At 50.1% G+C, this 22,212-nt stretch overlaps 3 protein-coding genes across 3 annotated transcripts in view; 1 reads left to right on the forward strand and 2 right to left on the reverse strand.

The window, feature by feature from the left end:
• The window catches only part of ITGAD (integrin subunit alpha D), a 32,686-nt gene extending 28,025 nt beyond the window's left edge, over positions 1–4,661 (forward strand). Inside the window, 7 exon segments of the mRNA XM_032155931.1 lie at positions 1,644–1,722; positions 1,882–1,989; positions 2,101–2,178; positions 2,375–2,488; positions 2,632–2,733; positions 2,998–3,108; positions 4,548–4,661. Coding sequence (XP_032011822.1) covers positions 1,644–1,722; positions 1,882–1,989; positions 2,101–2,178; positions 2,375–2,488; positions 2,632–2,733; positions 2,998–3,108; positions 4,548–4,661 — 706 coding nt within the window.
• A 1,271-nt stretch (positions 4,662–5,932) lies between these two features.
• LOC116471196 (cytochrome c oxidase subunit 6A2, mitochondrial) lies at positions 5,933–6,803 on the reverse strand. Its single transcript, XM_032157238.2, has 3 exons — positions 6,456–6,803; positions 6,218–6,354; positions 5,933–6,058 (listed from the first exon to the last, which is right to left on the reverse strand). Exons 1-3 carry the CDS (start codon positions 6,526–6,528, stop codon positions 5,975–5,977), a joined length of 294 nt encoding a protein of 97 aa, XP_032013129.1. The 5' UTR covers positions 6,529–6,803; the 3' UTR covers positions 5,933–5,974.
• Positions 6,804–13,528: 6,725 nt separating this feature from the next.
• Positions 13,529–21,008, reverse strand: ZNF843 (zinc finger protein 843). Its single transcript, XM_032156029.2, is given in 7 exon segments — positions 13,529–13,920; positions 13,923–14,233; positions 14,235–14,320; positions 14,322–14,387; positions 14,389–14,619; positions 20,404–20,545; positions 20,827–21,008. Coding segments are annotated over 7 exon segments (1,323 nt in total). The 3' UTR covers positions 13,529–13,615.
• Positions 21,009–22,212: the final 1,204 nt, after the last annotated feature.

Raw genomic sequence — 22,212 nt, forward strand, 5'->3', positions numbered from 1 at the left:
ATAAAATAAAATTTTAAAAATGAAAAGAGGTTTAGAACTAGATTTTAAGGTGAGAAAACAAAAGCATAGAGAGAAGGGTTTGGGGTCGGGGGCACAGAGGAAAACTGGCATACTTAGGGAAAAATAAATCCTAAGATTTATGGAGGAGTCCCTGTGTGCTGGGCACTACCAAGCCCTGGTCACAACTCTACTACAGCGAGGTGCTACGGTTTGCATCCCCATTTTAAAGAGTGAAAAGCTACAGAGTAGCTTTTCACGTCCAGAGACGTGAAGGGGCTTGCCTCGGTGACTCAGGTAGGAAGTGGTCGACCTGAGATGTGAAACCAGGTGGTTTGACACTGGAGCCCGTGTTTTTAGTCATCAGGCTGATGGGGGGTGAACTGCTGGGGCCATTCCTGTGCAGCTGGTCCGGCTGCTGTGTGTGAGGTGCAGGCCCCTCTGCTGGTCTGCTTACTTTTGCTGTTTGTTTGTTCGTTTGTTTTGAGACAGGGTCTCACTCTGTCGCCCAGGCTGGAGGGGAGTGGTGTGAACGTAGCTCACTGCAGCCTCGACCTCCCAGGCTCAAGCAATCCTCCTGCCTCAGCCTCCTGAGTAGCTGGGACCACAGGCGTGTGCCACCACTTGCAGCTAATGTTTGTATATTTTTTTTTTTTGCAGAGACGAGGTCTCTCTGTGTTGCCCAGGCCAGTCTTGAACTCCTGGGCTCAAGCGATCCTCCTGCCTTAGCCTCTCTAACTGTTGGGATTACAGGCGTGAGCCACCTCGCCTGGCCAGCTTGCTCATTTTTACTAAAACTTTAGATGTTAAGTGGTGAGAGGGCAGGGAGTATGGCTTAACTTGAATCCCCAGTGCCAACCACACAGCCTGTGTTTGCTGAAGGAAGTTTGGGTGGAAAGACCCCACCTGCTGCCTGGAACACTGATGTCCCTTCCACAGGCTTGTGCACAGGCACCATCTTCCTTCACATTTACTCACCTGCTCCAGGACAGCCAAATCTAATTTCTTCATTCCCACCATGAAGGGGCCCTCACTCCATGTCTTCCTGAGTGATCCAGCTCTCATTCCTAGAGTCCCCTTAGGCTAACTTGTGCTGCTGCAATCTCTGCAAGCATTACCAGAGGCCAAACACTACCTATTAGAGAAAGCAGTGCGAACGCCTTTGGCCCATGTAGGAGATGTGAGGTTTAAGTTGGGTCTTTAAGTGTAAATTTCCAAAACTGGAGACAGTAAGAACGTTCCAAGGAGGAGCTTGAGCAAAGTCATGAGGCTATGAAAGAGCCAGCAGTGTGCAGGGCAGAGCTAGTGGATCTGGGTGATGGGGACAAGGGACATCGGAGGGAGGGGAGCTGAAGCCGAGGCAGCAAAGGTTATGTGGGACCATCTTTTACGTATTTACTTTGAATAGGGACAGGGTCTCACTATGTTGCCCCAGCTGGTCTGGAACTCCTGGGCTCAAGCAATCCTCCTGCCCCAGCCTCCCAAAGTGCTGGGATTACAGGCATGAGCCACTGTGCCCGGCCAAATAATGTCCATTGTTATTTCCCTGAGACATCTGCCCGGCCCAGCAGAGCTCTCTGCAGTAGGACAGGGCACAGCTGGGGACAGTTTCAGGGCTGTTTTTCACCCACAGGCTCTCTCTCCAGGCAGGAAGAATCCACCAAGTACTTCAACTTTGCAACCTCTGATGAGAAGAAAATGAAAGAGGCCGAGCATCGATACCACGTGAGAGTCTAGGGAGTATCCATGTCTGCCTTCCACGTTGTGGATGAAGTTGGAAGTTGGTGGAGAAGATGGAGAGGAGCCCTGGGGTAGGGCCAGGAGGGAAATAGGATTTGGGAGGCTCCAGAGACCACAATAACACTCTGCCCTGATTTCCTGCAGGTGAATAACCTCAGCCAGCGAGATCTGGCCATCAGCATTAACTTCTGGGTTCCTGTCCTGCTGAACGGGGTGGCTGTGTGGGATGTGGTCATGGAGGCCCCATCCCAGGTACCTGCCTGTCTCTCCTCTTTCTTCAGACTGACATCCCATAGCACAGCACTCCCTCTTACCAGGGACATGTTGCTCATTCTGTGGCTAAGTGCTTCTCTCTCTCCCCAGAGTCTCCCCTGTGTATCAGAGAGAAAACCTCCCCAGCATTCTGACTTCCTCACCCAGATTTCAAGAAGTCCCATGCTGGTGAGAAAGTCCCTGAACCCCCACCGCAAGATCAGCCCCCACCGGGGATACTGGGAAATGTACTGCTAGGCCGCAGAGTTCCATGCACGTCCTGTAACTGCTCATCTGTTCCCCACCCCAAACCTGACCATATTTTTTTCCTACGGTTCCCTCCTCAGTGAAGAACCCTTCAGCTTCACCCCTCTTCTGCCCCCAGGACTGCTCCATTGCTGGCTGCCTACGGTTCCGCTGTGACGTCCCCACCTTCAGCGTCCAGGAGGAGCTGGATTTCACCCTGAAGGGCAATCTCAGTTTCGGCTGGGTCCACGAGGTGTGTGGGGGCAGCGGCAGAGCCCCTGCCCCAGACTCAGGCGGGACCTGGCATGTCTGTGCCCATCTGCAAGCCAGGGCATCCCCGGAGCTCTGAGCCTCCCCCAGAACCAGTTCCACAGGTTTCCCCCAACCCCTTTGCAGACATCGCAGAAGAAGGTGTCGGTCATGAGTGTGGCTGAAATTACATTCAACACATCCGTGTACTCCCAGCTTCCAGGACAGGAGGCATTTATGAGAGCTCAGGTAGAGACCATGTGGAGGGCAGCGACCAGGCTGGAAAGAGGGCCCCTAGGGCTACATCTGTGGTGCTGGGTGGGGGGTTTGCAAGCCTTGGGGGAGGGGGGTGAAGGTCTCTGGGCAGGACAGCTGTCCCTAAGGGCATGGGTGCTGCTGTGTCTCACCCCTTGGAGCAGAGCCTCAGGAAGGAGGGGAGGGAGTTAAAGGTTGGGGAACCTGGGAGGCATTTGGGATGGCAGGAGGCCGGATGCTCTCTGATCTCTAAATCAGATGGAGATGGTGCTAGAAGAATACGAGGTCTACAACGCCATTCCCATCATCATGGGCAGCTCTGTGGGGGCTCTGCTACTGCTGGCGCTCATCACAGCCACACTGTACAAGGCAAGTGTTTTATCCCACTCTTTTTTTTTTTTTTTTTTGAGACGGAGTTTCCACTCTTGTTGCCCAGGCTGGAGTGCAATGGCGTGATCTTGGCTCACTGCAACCTCCACCTCCCGGGTTCAAGTGATTCTCCTGCCTCAACCTCCCGAGTAGCTGGGATTACCGGGGGCCTGCACCATGCCCGGCTAGTTTTTTGTATTTTTAGTAGAGATGGAGTTTCATCATGTTGGCCAAGCTGGTCTCGAACTCCTGACCTCAGGTGATCTGCCCGCCTCGGCCTCCCAAAGTTCTGGGATTACAGGCGTGAGCCACCGCATCCGGCCTTATCCCACTCTTGACACCATCAGCATCCAACCCAAGCCCTCCTACAGACTGGCTGGTATAGTGAGAACTCAGACTGTGGAGGCAGGCAGGCCTGGACACACATTTTGGCTGTATCATGTACTCACTGTTTAATGTTAGGCAAGTTGCTCCACCTCTCTGAGCCTGTTTCTCTTTTTTTTTCTTTCGAGATGGAGTCTCACTCAGTTGCCCAGGCTGGAGTGCAGTGGCACAATCTCAGCTCACTGCAACCTCCACCTTCTAGGTTCAAAAGATTCTCATGCCTCAGCTTCCCAAGTAGCTAGGACTATAGGCACACGCCACCACACCTGGCTAATTTTTGTATTTTTAGTAGAGAGAGGGTTTCACCATGTTGGTCAGATTGGTCTCAAACTCCTGACCTCATGTGATCCGCCCACCTCGGCCTCCCAAAGTGTTGGGTTTACAGGCGTGAGCCACTGCGCCTGGCCGTTTCTCATTTTTGAAATTATAATAATGCTTATATCACAGAGCGGCTGAAGTGAGAGAGAAATGAGGCCAGGGCATGTGCACAGATCTGCCTGGATCTATGCTGTCCTGCCACGGGTCATGTGTGTACCTACTGTGCTCGGCGCCAGCAGATGCTCGATATATGATAGCTGTTCACATAAATGTTCTCGCACACAAACGTAAGTTAGCTTAGTTGTTGCCTCCTCTTCTCTCTCAGCTTCTTCTTATTCCCAATTTTCTTCCCTGCCCTCTTACCCAGCTTTTCTTTCTTTTGCTTCTTTTTCTTTTCTTTTTCTTCTTCTTCTTTCTTTTTTATATATGGAGTCTTGCTCTCTTGCCCAGGCTGGAGTGCAGTGGCATGATCTCGGCTCACGGCAACCTCTGCCTCCCGGGTTCAAGCGATTCTCTTGCCTCAGCCTCCCAAGTAGCTGGGATTACAGGCGCACCACCACGCCCAGCTAATTTTTGTATTTTTAGTAGAGACGGGGTTTCACCATGATGGCCAGGCTGGTCTCCAGCTCCTGACCTCAGGTGATCCACCTTCCTCAGCTTCCCAAAGTGCTGAGATTACAGGTGTGAGCCACCATGCCCGGCCTTACCCAGCTTTTCTAATTTATTTCCCCTGATAGCTTGGCTTCTTCAAACGCCACTACAAGGAAATGCTGGAGGACAAGCCTGAAGACACTGCCACATTCACTGGGGACGATTTCAGCTGTGTGGCCCCAAATGTGCCTTTGTCCTAATAATCCACTTTTCTGTTTATCTCTACCACTGTGGGCTGCTCTTGTTTGCACCCATAAATCAACTTACATGAAAACAACTTCTGAATAGATCTGCACTGGCCTAAGCAACCTACCAGGTGCTAAGCACCTTCTCGGAGAGATAGAAATTGTAATGTTTTTACATATCTGTCCACCTTTTTCAACAATGACCCACTTTTTACAGAAGCAGGCATGGTACCAGCATAAATTTTCATATGCGTAAGAACTGTCACATGAAATGAGGATGTTTATAGCACACTTTCCTTGCATGGAAGAGCTATAACCCAGGGACCTGAGTGCCTCTCTGGGAATAGTTGGGGGAACCTATTTGTGGGCATTGAAAAAGTTTTTTCACTTTCTATGGTGATGGGAGCCTGCAGTCATCTTTTCTTGATGGGGCTGAGAGGCGTATCAGGGGAGAGGGTCAAAGAGTGAGTGTGTGTGTGTGTGTGTGTGTGTGCATGCGCATGCACGGGCACGCAGGCATGCATTGGTCACGGGTTTCTTCACACACTTCAGGTTCCTCCGTAATGGTAAGTGGGCAGGCTGTCCTAGGAGGTGAAGAAACGTCCAGAGCTCATTTGAACTCCTGTCCCCCTTGAATGAGGTACTCAGAAGCCAGGAGAGCCAGGCTAGGAGCATGTGATTTCTCATATAGAAGACCCATTGAGAAATATTATAGAGAATTATCAAAAGATTCCAAATCCAGCATTAGGTCCCAAGGCCTCACACACAGGACTGTGGAGCCTCCCTCTGAAATCCAGATAGCTGGGATTCACAGACACCAGCGGCTCAGGTGTCAGGCAAGAAGTGGGACTTCAGGATCTGCAGCCCTGGGCTCCCATGGTGGCTCTGCCGAGCTGCCGGAACTTGGACAAGTCATTTAATTCGCGAGAATCTCAGGTCCTCCTCTGGAGAAGGGGAACTAAATTTACACCCTGCTCCCAGCGTTACTGTGAGGATTCGGTGTACGGGGAAGCCCATTACAGCCTAGAGCCCTAATTATTAATTGGTGTGCGTGAGAGGCCTCATTATTACTAGGTGAGAGAGAGGGAGCTGGGATCGCCTACCTGTGAGTGGAGGAGGCTCCCTCGAGCACCCCCGTATCAGCGACGTGGGAAAAGCACGTGGAGCGCCCACCGCGCTAGGCGCATGCGCGGAACAGGGGCGCCGACCAAGCTGGGCGCATGCGCGGAGCGGGCGCCTCTGGGCGCGCTCCTCGCGGCCCCGCCCTCCCTACAGAGCCGCAGACGCGAAGCTTCACACCTTTATTGTGCCTGGGGGCGTCCGGGGCCTCAGGGGTGTTCGTAGCCCGTGGGCAGAGGGTTGACGTGGGTATTGTGGAACAGAGTGTGGTTGCCGTCCCCCCAGGGGAAGGGCTGTGGAGAGAGCGGAGGAGGGAGCGCGCGTAAGCGCCATGAGTCCAGAGTCCGCGCCTCCCGCGCGCCCCGCAGCACCCCACAGCACCCCACAGCACCCCCGCGCGCCCCGCGCACTCCGCAGCACCCCCGTGCCGCCCGCGCGCCCGTCCCGCGTACCTTGGTGCGGATGCGGAGGTGTTGGTAGGGACGGAACTCGGGGCGCGGGCGGTGGCCCGAGTGGAGATAGGAGTTGAAGGTGCAGAGGGCCACGCTGGGCAGCGCCAGCACGAAGGTCAGCAGACGCCAGGTGCGAGCTGCGGACGGAGCGGGGTGAGCGCGGCGGTCTTGAGGCGGCGGGCCCGGGAACAGGTGGGCAGGGTAGGGGAGCCCCGGGATCCGCCCGCTCCCCACTCACCTCCTGCCCCTCCGTGGCCTCCTTTGGCAGCGCTGGCCAAGCCCCGGGTCAGGGGCCTCAGAGGCAAAGCCATGGTGGTGCGGAGAGCCGGGAACCAGCGCTGTCCTCGCTCCCTTTCCTGGGGCCTGGGGTCACCTTCCCTCTCTGGGCCAATCACATGCTAAGTCTGGAGCACTGGCGGCTATTCTTAGGGGTTTCTATATTTAAAATGGGGCCTGACTGGCTTGAGGTCGTCTCCAGACAGCTGTTGTCCTGTGCCTCTTATTTTGGCAAGGGGGCATTTAAGTACAACATGCCATTCTTTTTATATAGTTGCAGGGAAACTATTTTGTTCCCTATTCTATGCCTGGTGGCTGGCACACAGTTGGGCTTTAATAAATATTTGTAGAATGAATTAAGTGTCTTTTTGAGTCTCAGTGTTTTCAGCTGTAAAATGTATAATAATTTGTACCTTAAAAGATTTTTTAAATAATGGAGACGGGGATCTCACTATATTGTCCAGGCTGGTGTGGAACTCTTGAGCTCACGTGATCCTCCTGCCTCAGCCTCCCACGGTGCTGGGATTACAGGCATGAGCCACCGCACCCGGCCCTTACATCATTTTTATGAAGTTTATGTAAGGTAGGAATGTGTCAACCTGGATTTTGGCACGTAACAGTAGTTCAGTATATGTATTAGTCACAGTTCTTTGCGAAGAACAGAACTCACTCTCACTAGTTTCAAAAGATAGGTAATTGAGAATCTTAGGTAGCTCGCTATGTCTGGTATAGCCAGAGAGGCCTACAGTCTGCACAGTCAGAAACGAGTCATTCCGTTGGCCAGCTGCAGTGACACTCCCACAGCTCACACTGCTGGACCCTGGATGCCAAAAGCTTCATTAAGGCTGCCCTGGAAAGCCGGAATTTTCCACCCTCATCCCCTCTTGAAAACAGATTCTTCATGAAACGTGTATCCTGGGTCGCTCTTTTCTGAAAGAATTATGTGATTGCACCAACTGGCAACCCCTAGGTCCCCCAGCTGCAGGAGGGGATGGGAAACTGAGCTCTGGATTCTGCCTTAGGGAGGCAGGAATTGTAGGGAAAATCTCCAGGTCTAGGATGAGTATTCAAAAGGTTCCAGGCAGCCACAAGCCTGACAGGTGTCTACTGCAAAGTGCATTATTTCAATCTGAAAAATACAACTACTTGGAGAAAGAAAGCCTAGACAGGGCCGGTGTTCACCCTCTATCAAAGCAGGTCACAAGAAAGCCACAAGACCAGGCAGGATGACATCTGCCTGTTCTGTCCTCAGCACCAGGCAGGGACCTTGGCATGAAGTAGGTGTTCTAAAAATATGTATGTAATGAATGCTTGAACCTTGTTACTTTGGTTAACCCTACAGCAATGCCTTTTCAGAATTACAATCCAATAGGAAGCTTCCAGCTTTGATCAAGGGCTGATGTACTAATATGAACTTCATATACAAAAGAAGAATGAATTATATAGACATATAATCTGAATTTAATATATGAAAGAAAAATGAGGAAGATACATTTTCAAGAAGGGGATCTATACCTGTTTCTGGGTAATAAACTGAATAGTAGGTTCCACCCAACTTTCAGCTGCTGCTGCTACTTTTTTAAAAAAAATAACCTCCTTGAAGCAGTCAAATGTTATACAGTGTTACAAAAATGATTCCTGAGCTCTCACTGAACTATAATAGAATTCTTCCTACAGTTTTTTTCCCAGCTGGACTTTGGCATTGTTGCAGAGAAGATGGGGCCCTATTCCAGTTAAAGATACCTGGCATCTCCCTCTACACATAGCCCCCTCCCTACGTATATAAGATAATGGCTCCTGGAGAAAACAGACATGAAGACAGGTATTTTTACTTGACAAAGTTCTAGAGGCCAGGCATGGTGGCCCACGCTTGTAATCCCAGCACTTTGGGAGAACAAGGAGGGTGGATCACTTGAGGTCAAGAGTTCGAGGCTTGCCTGGCCAACATGGTGAAACCCCGTCTCTACTAAAAAATACAAAAATTAGCTGGGTGTGGTGGCCTGTGCCTGTAGTACCAGCTACTCGGGAGGCTGAGGCAGGAGAATCGCTTGATCCTAGGAGGTGGAGGTTGCAGTGAGCCAAGATTGTGCCACTGCACTTCAGCCTAGGCGACAGAGTAAGACTGTCTCAAAAAAAAAAAGGAGGAAGAAAAGGTTCTAGGCTTCTTTTCTCCCCTAAATGGCCCCTCAGAGTTTTTCTGGTTGTTGCCAAACAATTCCCTGGGAATTCCCATCCGTTTGTTCTTAGCTTGGGAGCTCCTATGGAGAGGTTTTCTTGCTGGGACGTCAAGAACGCCCTGAGGAGGGCCACTTCTGTCCTGGGCTGCTGTCACCATCACGAGGTGCACTTGCCCAGGTACCCAGAGACCTCCGCTCAGGTGGTCTGTGCTTTTCTGGGCCCATCACCATCTTACCTGCCTCTCTAGAGGGTGTGCAGAGCTGTCTCTTCAAGGCTGTGCACTCAGCATTGTTTTTGTAAGTTCTCACTCACACAGTTCTTAACCTGGCTGCTGCCAACACTTTCAGTTTCTAGAGGTTTAATTTTTCCTCCACTTTAGGCAGAGGGAAGAACAAACTCACCAGGTGCTAATAAACCCCGGAGGGCAGCATCTCAGCCACTTTTCAGAGGTGTGAAGGAGGTGGAGGCATGACTCAGGGTCAGTTTCTCTTGTGCCCTCTTCCTGGGATGCTGCATACCGTGACCACATTTTCTAAAGCAAAGATCGATTACAACATGTGATCTACTAAGTATAAATGTTTATGGGGGCCCTAGGGACAGCGTGTTTGAAATTGGAATTGTCCTGGAAAAACAACTGTATGGTGATACAGGACATGGGTTAGCTAGAACGAACAGGTGGAGAGAGTTGGAGCTCAGACAGCATTGGGGTGGGGTCCAGTGGCAACAGGGGCATAGACTCTAAATAAACAGGGCTCTGAGCTCCCTCTGCACTTGCGAGGGGCCAGCGGCTATGTAATAGTGGATGTCTACTGTTTTGTGTCATATGACCAATATATCTATGCCTTTTTTTCTGATACTAACACACGTACCCCTGCCCCCCTTATTCTCAGTTCAAGTGGGGTTGACTCCCTCCTCTAGCTCCAAGAAGGGCCACATGATCCAGGCCTACCCAATCAGAGCATTCTATTCTCCAGGCCATAGTGATTTTATTTTATTTTATTTTATTTTTTTTGTGACAGAGTCTCACTCTGTTCCCCAAGCTGGAGTGAAGTGGTGCAATCTTGGCTCACTGCAACCCCTGTCTCCCATGTTCAAGTGATTATTCTGCCTCAGCCGCCCGAGTAGCTGGGATTATAGGTACACACCACCACGCTTGGCTACTTGTTTGCATTTTTAGTAGAGATGGGGTTTCACCACGTTGGCCAGGCTGGTCTCGAACTTCTGACCTCAAGTGATCTGCCTGCCTCGGCCTCCCAAAGTGCTGGGATTACAGGAGTGAGCCATCCCACCCGGCCGTAGTGATTGTTTTTTGTATTTTGTTTTGAGACAGGGTCTGGCTCTGTCACCCAGGCTGGAGTGCAGTGGTGTGTTCATAGCTCACTGCAGCCTCGAACTCCTGGGCTCAAGCAATCCTCCTATGTCAGCCTCCCAAGTAGCTGGGATTATAGGCACAAACCACTATGCTCAGCTAATTTTTTAATTTTTTGTAGAGATGGGTCTCACTGTGTTGCCCAGGCTGGGATGATTGTTGTAGGGAGGGGCACAAGTCCATGAGTTCCAATTTTCAGGCCTCTCTCTTGGACTGTTGAAATACAATTGTACTTCAAATGGACTTGGAGCTGCTGGAGCTTCAGGCTGGGGCCTTCAATTGAAGCCAATATTGAAGCCATTTTCAGAGCAGACCTGAAAAATGGGAGATCTAGCCCTGTTAATATTATGTGAACCTCTGAGTCAAGATGTACCAGAATTGAGAAAGAGCTGAACTCTTAAGACTTTTCAGTTATGTGAAATAACAGATCCCCTATTATTATAGAAATGGGGCTTTAAGTCCTAATTTATTGTTAAACATTTTTTGTGAAGCTATAGCACATCTCTAAACTTTTACCAGCACATTTCTGATTTCTGTTCCCCTGTACTGATCCATGTTTTATTGAAGTTTTGGGGCTTCTTTTGTAGAAATGATAGAAATATATTTAATAAACATTCTGGAGTATGTATGCCTTTAATGAATTAAACCTAATAGGCACTTGATATGAAGGGATTTAATATTTGTGAAAATGAAGTGAGACAAATAAATTACACATTGAGATACAGCCCAAGTTGCTCAATATTTAAAGGTTGAGGCTTATAATTTTATTTTCTTCCGTTTCATAATAGTGTAGTGTGACACATCACAATACATCTCTACACTGTGACTTGATTTCTCTCAAATCTGTGTGTAATGCTGGGAACACTGATGTTCTGGCTGAACCCATGATACTTGCACACTTGTGCTTGGTTTGCCTCATGACTGGGGTCATTTGAGCCAAGGCTGCAAACTAGGACAGAGTTTGAAACTGGGGCTCCCCTGCGAGAGCGTTACCTCACATATTATGGGACCAGGACCACTAGGCCAGCTGGTCTATAAAGAGCTCCTAAAATGGCAACCTATTAATCTCAGAATTTTTTTTTTTTTTTAGACGGAGTCTCACTGTGTTGCCCAGGCTAGAGTGCAGTGGTGCAATCTCAGCTCACTGCAGCCTCAGCCTCCTGAGTAGCTAGAATTATAGATGTGCGCCATCATGCCTGGCTAATTTTTGCATTTTTAGTAAAGACGGGGTTTCACCAAAATCTCACTATCTGAAATTATGGCCAGACTGGTCTTGAACTCCTGACTTCAGGTGATTCAGCCTCCCAAAGTGTTGGGATTACCAGCGTGAGCTACCATGCCTGACCATAATCTCAGATATTTTCTAAACCAGTATTTTGCCACCAGTAAATGCTGATTATTAAAAATACACTCAAAGGCCTTTTTGGCCTATGACTGATGCTGCTGAAAATTTGATACAACCGTCTTGGCAATTTGTGGTAATCTCATTTCTACAAATGTGTGGAGGAGATGCACGAGGCCCAAGTAAACAATATTGTTTTCAGTTGCTTTTTTCTGTTATCACTATAAACATAACCATGGAATCATCGAATGACAGGCACAGTAACCAGGAAGACATCGATTGATTGGGTGGGGTCACCTTGGCTAACTTTCCAAGTATGTACACATTGTATCTTGGGAGGACAACAAGGATGAAAGAAACCCAAGTTTTAGCACAGAATACTTGAGCAGCTGGAATTGGTTCCTTCACATAAGTAATATTAATTGAGCACCCACTGTGAGCCAGGCCCTGTACCAGGGTCTCTGCTCTCGTGGAGCTCAGTCTGCTGGGGAGATAGACAGGTTACCAGACAGACATGCCCTACGTTCTCAATGCCACTGGAGCACTCACCACGTCAGGTGTGACACGAGAGGTGGGGCAGTCTCTCAGTGGAAGTGGGGCTCATATGAATGAGTAGGGCAAGTCTGGGAGACAGAAAAGGGGAAAGGTCATTTTGGGCAGTGGAAGGAAATAAATCAAGTGCAAAGACACAGAGGTGCAGGAGGCCCTGGCAAGCAAAGGCACAGAGGTCAGGCAAAGCCCAATGGAGAAGCATGCATGCCACACTAAAGCATTTGAACCCTGTTCTATAGGCCCTGCTGGGGTCGGCGGAGGGGCTGGAGGGGTGGGAGTGGCAGGCAGGAGATGCTTTTGGGCAGGAGACTGACATCAGATTTAGTGTTGGAGTCTGGAGTCTGAGGGAGGAATCTATAATAACTGGTAGGTTCTATGGATGCTGAACCAGAATGCAGAGGCGGGAAGCAGGGGAGATTGGCTAGGAGTCTTCTGCAACAGTCCAGGCTCATGATGACAGGACTTGCACCTGCGAGAGAGCACAGGCCACAGAGGGCACGGAGTGCTGTCAAAACCTCTTCTGAGGTACAACAAGTAGACGGCAGTGCCTGATACTACTTGGATTGGGAGAAAGAGGCATCAAGGACTGGGGTAGCAAGCTTGGAAACCGAACCAGTAATGCTACCACAGACTTTCATGCAGTTTAAATTCTCATAGGGTAACTTTTTTTTCCTCACTCTAATAGCACATCGTTAAGACAACCAACAAACACTTTTAAAAATACTTATCTAAAAGAGAGGCTAGGTGCGGTGGCTCATGCCTATAATCCCAGCACTTTGAGAGGCTAAGGTGGGCGGATCACCTGAGGTCAGGAGTTCAAGACCAGCCTGGCCAGCACGGTCAAACTCCCTCTCTACTAAAAATACAAAAATTAGCTGGGCGTGGTGGCAGGCGCCTGTAATCCCAGCTACTCAGGAGGCTGAGGTAGAAGAATCGCTTGAACCCGGGAGATGGAGGTTGCAGTGAGCAGAGATCATGCCACTGCACTGCAGCCTAGGCAAAAGAGCGAGATTCCGTCTTAAGAAAAAAAAAAAGGAGAGAGAAATAATATTAATCACTAATATTAAGATAACACAATATTATTCCTGTCCACACCAAGAATATACCTTGTATATTATTATTACTTTGATAATATACCTTTGCCTACTACCTACCTAGATCCTTTTGTTATTTTAGTTATTTTAGAGAGACAGGGTCTCACTCTGTCGCCCACGCTGGGGTGCAGTGGCCTGATCATAGCTCACTGCAGCCTTGAACTCTCCAACTCAAGCAATCCTTCCGCCTCACCCTCCTGAGTAGCTGGGACTACAGGCCAGCGCCACCACACCAGCTCGTTTTATTTTTATTTCACAGAGATGCGGTCTCGCTAGGCTGCCCAGGCTGGTCTCAAATTCTTTGGTCTCACGCGATCCTCCCACCTCGGTCTCTTAAAGCGCTGGGATTACAGGTGTGAGTCACCGCCCGCAGCCTCACCTGCCTAAATCCCTTAATGTATAAGGGAAAGGAGCGAGAATTCAGGGGAAAAAAACAAACAACATAGCCCCCAGCACTTCTGAGAAAGATCTGCCATACAGAAAAGCCGTCCTGAGCGGGTCTTTGTGGAGGGAGGGGACTGCATCTCAGATCCACAGTCCACCGGGGGCTGCAACTATTCCACCCAGGGCTGCAGCACGCTGGTTCTTCAGTGTCGGGCCAGGTTGGACCTCTGGCTGGAGGCCTTCCACACCGGAAACACTGGTAGGGCTCCTCTCCAGTGTGGGTTCGAGGGCGGCGGAGGAGCTCGGCACTGTCGCTGAAGCCTGGCCCTGGCCTCGCCGAGAGGTCGGGCCGCTCTGTGCTGCGAGGCCTCCCGGACTGGCTCAGGGTAGCCTGGGGCCTGAACCGCCTCCCGCGAGTCCCGTCCCGTGCTCGCACACCTTCTGGGCCCCATTGCCCCTTCCTGCTGAGCTGCTGGCTGGGTGGCTGGCGGAACCTGGGCAACTTCAGGCCTCCCGGAGGCCCTGCAGGCCCTGCAGGAAGGCCGGATGGAACCAGAGGCTGGAGACTGAGTGGGGGGCCAGGATAAAGGAAGGGAGGTCGGGGCAGGAGTGTGGATGGGGGCAGATGTTGAAGGAAGGACCCGGGGCTCCCACAGGGCCGGAGCCCGGAGGTGCTGCCCGGGGCGACTGAGCTGGGTGCGAGGCTGACGCTCTCCACGCTCCCAGGCCTGCAGGTCTTCTCCCTTGGGTGCGGGAGGACGCTCTGGGAGAGGGAGGTCTTCTCACTGACGCTGTCACCGCAGCTGCAGCAGCAGAAGGGACGCTCTCCTGTGTGAATTCGCTGGTGGCGGATCAGCTTCCACCGGTCCCCAAAAACCTGCTGGCACTGGGGACAGACGCAGGGCTTCCTTCGGCCAGTGTGTGCTCCTTGGTGAGCCAGCAGCAGAGTTGGCCACTAAGCCCTTGCCGCACTCCCCGCAGACGAATGGCTTCTCCCGAGTGGACTCGCTGGTGCTTGATGACGTTGGAGCGGCCACAGCAGGTCTTGCCGCACTGGGGACAGTGACAAGGTCTCTCGCCAGTCGCTGTGGACCCGCCAGTGCTGGAGGAGGGATGCGCTCTGAGTAAAACCCCTTCCGCAGGCACTGCTGCAGCAGGTCAGAGCTCTGGCTGAAACGCTTTCCACAGTCAGGGCGGGGGAAGGCTTCTAACGAGCAGGGGGGCTTCGGAGATGACCGCTCAGGGAGTAACTGTATGGGAGGCTCTTGCCGCACTCCGCGCAGCTGTGGGGCCTCTGCCGCACTGAGGCTTCCCGTGGCCACGAGCTCACAGTCTGGGAGCCGCACCCGGCCCCAGGCCTCGGGGGCTGTCAGGAGAGTTCTCTAATGTAAGACTCTGGGCAATGTCATCTGAAGGTGTTTATTGAGGCTCTCGGGCGTGTCCCTGGGTGTTCCCCATCACTAGGTCCGTCCTCTTGGATACGCTGGTCCTCACTGCTGTGTCCAGTTCTTGCGGAAGGAAAGATTTCAGATCCCGGAGCCATCATTCTCTCTAGAGGGAGAGAAAACCACAGAAGAATTTTACTACAAACTGCAAAGGAGACTTTGCTTTCAGAATCCTATAATCAATGCTTCTTTATTATTATTTGACTTTTTCTTTCCTTTTTTTTTTTTTTTTAAGACAGGGTCTATCTCTGTTGCCCAGGATGGAATGCAGTGGTACGATCTCTGATCACTGCAATCTTTGCCTCTCTGACTCAAGTGATCCTCCCACCTCAGTCTCTCAAGTAGCTGGGACTATAGGTGCATACCACTAGGCCTAGCATTTTTTTTTTTTTTTTTTTTTTGGTAGAAGCTGGTTTTTATCATGTTGCCCAAGCTGCTGTCAAACTCCTGGGCTCAAGCGGTTGGCCCACCTGGGCCACCCAAAGTGCTGGGATTACAAGCATGAGCTACCATGCCCGGCCTCCTATAATCAATGCTTTTTTTTTTTTGAGAGGGAGTCTTGCTCTGTCACCCAGGCTGGAGTGCAGTGGTGCTATCTATCTTGGCTCACTGCAACCTCTGCCTCCCGGGTTCAAGTGATTCTCCTGCCTCAGCCTCCCGAGTAGCTGGGATTACAGGCGCCTGCCACCATGCCCGGCTAATTTTTTTTTGTATTTTAGTAGAGACGGGATTTCACCATGTTGGTCAGGCTGGTCTCAAACTCCTGACCTCGTGATCTACCCACCTCGGCCTCCCAAAGTGCTGGGATTACAGGCGTGAGCCACTGCACATGGCCAATCAATGCTTCTTAATAGTAAGATTTATTTTAAAATTTGGATTGGGGTTATAAGACTTTTAGTAGTCTTGGATATTACCATCTTTATCCTGAATGAAAGTGTAGCAAGAGGCTGGGCACAGTGGCTCATGCCTATAATCCCAGCACTTTGGGAGGCTAAGGCCAGAGGATCCTTGAGCCCAGGAGACTAGCCTGGGCAACAAAGCAAGACCCTGTCTGTATTAAAATTACAAAAGCATGGTAAGGATCATTTCCTCACTAACCTTGAACATCCAAACACAAACCATCAAAAAGAATCAGCTTCAGAAAGACATTATTGCTTTATTGGTTAAGGTGATTAAAAGAAGGGGGGCCCTCAGGCCACAAAGATAATTAACTGATTTGTCACAAACCATATTGAAACTCTTTTTTAAAAAGGGTATAGATAACTTTTAATTTACAATTTTAACAATCAAATTAGCCAAGAGTAGAGTTTGCAATAGGACTAGAAAGTATTCCAGTGGCTCATATATAAGTGGGCTAATTTTATCTATTTTTAGGCCTATTAGACCTATCAGTCTGGATTTTCCATTACTTGGAAATGGGGACTGGGGAACAGATGCTTCTGGCTGCTCTGAGCCCTGGCTTGATCCTTGGGTCTCATCTCTCTCCCTCTCACCGTTTGTGCTTCACCTCACAGTGGATACTTGGCTCTTATCTCAGGACCTGACCTCCCACTGAGCTCCAAGCCTGCAAAGCATGCTGCCACCCAGGTATTTTCCCCCTTAACATCCTGCCATCACTTCAAATTTAATACCCCTATGCCAAAAAATCACTGACTCCTAATTTCACTTTTGTTGGTGGCACCAGTTTCATTCTCTTGGACACCTAAGCTCAAAAACAGTGGAACTTCTTTTGACTCATTGCTCTCCTTCCTTCCCTAGAAGTAAGTGAGCTACCATTTAAAAGTGATGTGCTCATTCTCAGCAAACTATCGCAAGGACAAAAAAACAAACATCGCATGTTCTCACTCATAGGTGGGAACTGAACAATGAGAACACTTGGACACAGGAAGGGGGACATCACACACCGGGGCCTGTTGTGGGGTGGGGGAAGGGGGGAGGGACAGCATTAGGAGATATACCTAATGTAAATGACGAGTTAATGGGTGCAGCACACCAACATGGCACATGTATACATATGTAACAAACCTGCACATTGTGCACATGTACCCTAGAACTTAAAGTATAAAAAAAAAAAAAAGTGATGTGCTATCATCAGTCACCCGGGAAATGCAAATTAAAACCACAATGAGTGCCCTTATGCACCCACTAAAATCGAGCAGACTGAAGGTGCTAACTGTTGCCTGAGGATATGGAGTCTCACACGTTGCTGGGGAAATGTAAAATGGCCTGGGCATTTTGGAAACCAGTTTCGGTTAACAGTAAATTAAATGTACACTTACCACATGACTCAATAATTCTACTCTTAGGATTTACTCAAGGAAAATAAAAACATACGTCCACACAAAGACTTTTTCACAAATGTGCATATCAGCTTTATTCATAATAGGCATAAGCTAGAAACATCCAAATGTCCATCAATGGGTGGAAGAATAAAGAAAGTGTGGTTTACCCATGTAACAGAATACTAGCAACAAAGTGGAACTGCTGTTACCTGCAAGCAATGGATAAATCTCAAAATTATGTTAAACCAGAGAAGACAGATACAAGAGAATACATACTATATGATTCAATTTCTGTGAACTTCTGTTTCTACAAAAAGCAAAATTTATTCATAGGGGCAGAAAGTAGACCAGTGGTTCTCTGGGGCTGGGTCAGGGAGAGAGCAGCTGACTGCATGGGGCATGAGAGGGTGACGGCAAAGTTCTGCACCCTAAATGTGATGATGGTTATACCCGTGTATACATTCACCAAAAACCAGCAACCTGTACACTCAAAATGGGTGTGTTTTATATATAACTTATACTTCAGTAAGTGTCAGCACAGATAGGCTAAGCTTCTTCTGAGATGTAACACAGGTAGACAGGAGTATCAGTGCTGACTGGCCAACTATCTTTAAAATATTTTATTAAGCTATAAATAAAACGGAGTTGAAATAGTCAGGACTTACAGTGTACTTACTACGTGCCAGATACTATTCTAAGAGTTTCCACATATTGGTTAGACCTCACAACAACTCTCCAAGATACTAACGATTACCCCATTTTACAGGTGAAGAAACTGAGGCATAGAAAGTTTAAATAATTTAGAAAAGCCATACATACAGTAAAAAAATTTTTTGGCTCCAGGGAGCTTCCTCTTAACTACTATGCCACAATACTTCTCATTAGGACAATTTTGAAATAGACACACTCCTTCCTCCATAATTTCATCTCCTCTACAAAAAATATTTTTACGTTTGCATATTTTATTCAGGCTTTGCCAACATGCATATGCATTTTAACTACTCCATAATCATAGTTCAGACACAGAGCAAGAGGAAGCCATTCCAAGCAACAGAAGAGTCTAATTTTGCTCTCTGAAAAATAAGCATTTTTTTAACTTACAAACATTTCTCATTCATTCACATTCTTTCATAATGATCTATTTTAATGGCTTTGTTTGAAATACCATATTATATTGTATTCATTTCCTTTATTATTGGAATAGATCATTGGTAGAGATAATGCTGTAATGAGCATCTTCATGGAATGCACAGAGCTTATTTTTTTCCCCCGTGGAATCTTTTATGTAGGAATCATTCCCAGGAGCGCAGCTGCTGCCCCATATAAGAAAGGGCCTCTGGCCTCGATAAAGTAGCAGCTCTTATACCAGTATGAATGAGCTAGTGTTCAATTTGCTAGTGCCTGAGACTGGTCCAGACTCCAGCCCATTCATGGTCTTGAGGGCCCTAGGAAGACCACAGCAATTCCCGCAACTCTCCTTTGGGAGTCAGTGGGGACCTGTTACTGAAATCAGTCCTTGTGCCAATTAAAAGTACCACAGGCTGCCAGAAATTTCCATCTAGTTTTCCACTATCACTCAACATTCTTCCTGTGACTATAACTCCTCTCCTACATTCCCTGTCATCAGCCTTGCCCAGGCTTTCCTGATCTCATCCCTAGATGAGCGTGTGTTTTCCAGCTGGCCTTTTGTGATTTGATTCCCCTCTCTTCCAATGAATGATCTGACACAAGGGCTGTCAAGCATGCTTGTTACTGTAGGGCAGTGCTTCCTGTTTTCACAGCATAGAACCCACAGAAAATGTTACAATTTGAGCAACTCACAGGGATAAAGGGTTGAGATTGCTCCCTGCTGGAGGTGCCCGGCCCAGTGCTTCGGGCCACCCTAGGCCCTACCTACCTTCCTCAGGGGTTAAAGCAGTGGTTCTCAGTGCTAGCTGCACAGTAGGATTACCTGGGAGCTTTCAAAATTGTCTGTGCTGCACCCAGGAGTAACAACAGCCAAGGTTAAGAATCTTTTTAGCTAAATGGTTATCTGTTTATCCTTAGTTACCTCCACAGCTTATCCTTCTACTACAGTGCCTCCTGAGTAATGGGCACACCGTACAGTATTATTATTGATTATTATTAGTATTAGAGACAGGCTCTCCCTCTATCATCCAGGCTGGAGTGCAGTGGCACCATCATGGCTCACTGCAGCCTCGACCTCCTCGGCTCAAGCGACCCTCCCTCAGCCTCCTGAGTAGCTGGGATCACAGGTGTGCACCACCACACCTGGCTAATTTTTTTTCTTTTTTAAATAATTAGTGTAGACAGGATCTCATTATGTTGCCTACGCTACTCTCCAACTCTTGGGCTTAAGCGATCCTCCCGCCTTGGCTTCCCAAAGTGCTGGGATTACAGACGTGAGCCACAGCGCCCAGCAGAATACAGAAGTAATAAACTAAGGTCAAGGCCACGTACTGAGGTGTTCAAGGCTCTGAACTGCTGGACTCAATGTCACAAGATAAATTTTAACCTCACCAAACCCTCTCAGTTTAAGAGTATCTGCTTTCTGAGAAAGCAAACGGGGCGTGTGAAAAGATGGGTGTTCATGCCTGTGTGTATGTGGGGTCGGTGATGAGGTTAAGGACAGAACCCAGGGGAGGACTCGGGGACGGGGGAGGCGGCTGGGATTTTAAGGCGGGCCGGGTGTGCTGCAGCCAGCACTGCCGGAGAATCGCTGGGAAGCGGCTCCAGCAGTAGAATGGAGGGTGGACGGCCGGCGGCAAAGGCGGTGGAGGGGCTGGCCCGCCCTTTCCCTCCTGATAACACCGACGTGCGTGTGGGGTCCACGGAACGCCCCACCAAGCCTCGCCTGGCGCGGGGTCGAGGGGCTCGGCGGAGGCGCGTGTTCAGAGGTGGAGGCGGTGGGCCCGGGCTGCGGCCCTTCGCTCGTTTTTTTTTTGAGACGGAGTCTCGCTGTGTTCCTCAGGCTGGAGTGCAGTGGTGAGATCTCGGCTCACTGCAACCCCTGCCTCCCGGTTCAAGCGATTCTCCTGCCTCAGCCTCCCGAGTAGCTGGGACCACAGGCGTCCGCCACCACGCCCGGCTAATTTTTGCATTTTTAGTAGAGACGGGATTTCACCATATTGGCCAGGCTGGTCTCGAACTCCTGACCTCGTGATCCGCCCGCCTCGGCCTCCCAAAGTGCTGGGATTACGGGCGTGAGCCACCGCGCCCGGCCCCTTCGCTCGCTCTTACCCGGTGAGGTCCCTGCCCGCGTACCTCCCGCATGACACTTGGGCGTGCGGCCGAGCCGGAAGCGCCCCTGCCCCGCGAGCCGCCCCGAGAGACACGGCGGATCGGAACCCAGCCGGGCGCGTAGCTCCAGTAAGGGGACGTGGCGAGGACCCGGCAGCCACGGGGCCTGCGGGTAAACGTGGTCCCCGCAAGGGACCCTGGGAACTGGAGGCGTCCTGACCCGGCGTCCGGGGCCCACGGCCCAGGACTAGGATGCCGGGGGTCTCGGACGTCCTCCCTAACCTCAGTCATAGGGCGCCCCGTATCCAGCCCGCCCTGCTTGCCTCTCGCTTCCCCCAAATACTGCCCCGACCTGTCCAATGGCCCCCACCAAGACAGGGAGAAACGACCGAGACAGTGAGGACTCCGCAAACAGCCGCGGGAGACCCAACCCCTCCACTCCCTCACCAGGATGAGGGAGTCCGCGCCATGCTCATGCACACGCGCCGGCCTCTCCTCCTCCCACCTTCAGCGCGTCTCGCCCGGGAACCGAGGGAAGGGAATGACGGCGCGACGGCGACCCCTAGGGGCAGGAGGAGGCGCGAGGAGCCGGGCTGGGAAGCGTCATGCTGCAGGTTGAAGGGGGACATTGGGTCACTGGGCTGGGTGGGATTAGGGTAGGGCGAGTGAGGCCCTGGCCTCTGGCACAGAATTTAAGGAGGCACCCCAAAATTTAGTAATCAGGATACACAGACTGGGCGCGGTGGCTCACGCCTGTAATCCCAACACTTTGGGAGGCCAAGGTGGGAGGATGGCTTGAGGCCAGGAGTTAGGGATCAGCCAGGGCAACAAAGCGAGACCCCCATCTCTACAAAAAAAATTTAAAATTTAGCCGGACTTGGTGGTGGGCGCCTGTGGTCCCAGCTACTCAGGATGCTTAAGTGGGAGGATCACTTGAGCCCAGGAGATTGAAGCTGCAGTGAGCTATGGTGGCACCTCTGCACTCCAGCCTGGGCAACAGAGCAAGATCATGTCTCTTTAAAAAAAAAAAAAAAAAAGCCAGACGCGGTGGCTCACGCCTGTAATCCTAGCCCTTTGGGAGGGCAAGGGTAGTGGATCAGTTGAGGTCAGGAGTTCAAGACCAGCCTGGCCAACATGGTGAAACTAAAAATACAAAAATTATTCTACTAAAAATACAAAAATTAGGCCGGGTATGGTGGCGCACACCTGTAATCCCAGCTACTTAGGAGACTGAGGCAGGAGAATCGCTTGAACCCAGGAGGCAGAGGTTGCAGTGAGCCGAGATCATGCCACTGCACTCCAGCCTGGGTGAAAGAGTGAAACCCTGTCTCAAAAACAACAACAACAACAACAAAACCCCAAATTATATTATACGCACACCCTACTGAGTTTGATTCCTGGTTCCACCAGTTAATAGCTGTGGGAGTTTGGGCAGTTTGGTGAATCTAATCTCTGTATCTCAATTTCTTCATCTGTAACATGGCAATAATAACAGCACCTACTTACCTCATAAGGTTGCTGGGAAGATTCGAGGAGAAAAGCCACGTGAAGAGCTTAGCACAATGTCTGGCACATGGTAAGTGTTCAGTGAATGTTAGTCAGTTGGTGGCTATGGCAGCCATCTGCTGAGATAATTCCCAGTGATCCTACTCCTGGTGTTCACATCCTTTTTAGTCCCTTCCCACAGTGCACCAGGGTTGGTCTATGTGACCTGTGGAACACTATAGGAGTTTCTCTCTTTCTCTTTCTTTCTTTAATTCCTCTTTTTTTTTTTTTTTTTTTTTTTGACAGAGTTTTGCTCTATCACCCAGGCTGGAGTGCAGTGGCACGATC

This window comes from Hylobates moloch, unplaced genomic scaffold, assembly GCF_009828535.3.
Source record: "Hylobates moloch isolate HMO894 unplaced genomic scaffold, HMol_V3 SCAFFOLD_6, whole genome shotgun sequence".
NCBI classification, from domain to species: Eukaryota; Metazoa; Chordata; class Mammalia; order Primates; family Hylobatidae; genus Hylobates; species Hylobates moloch.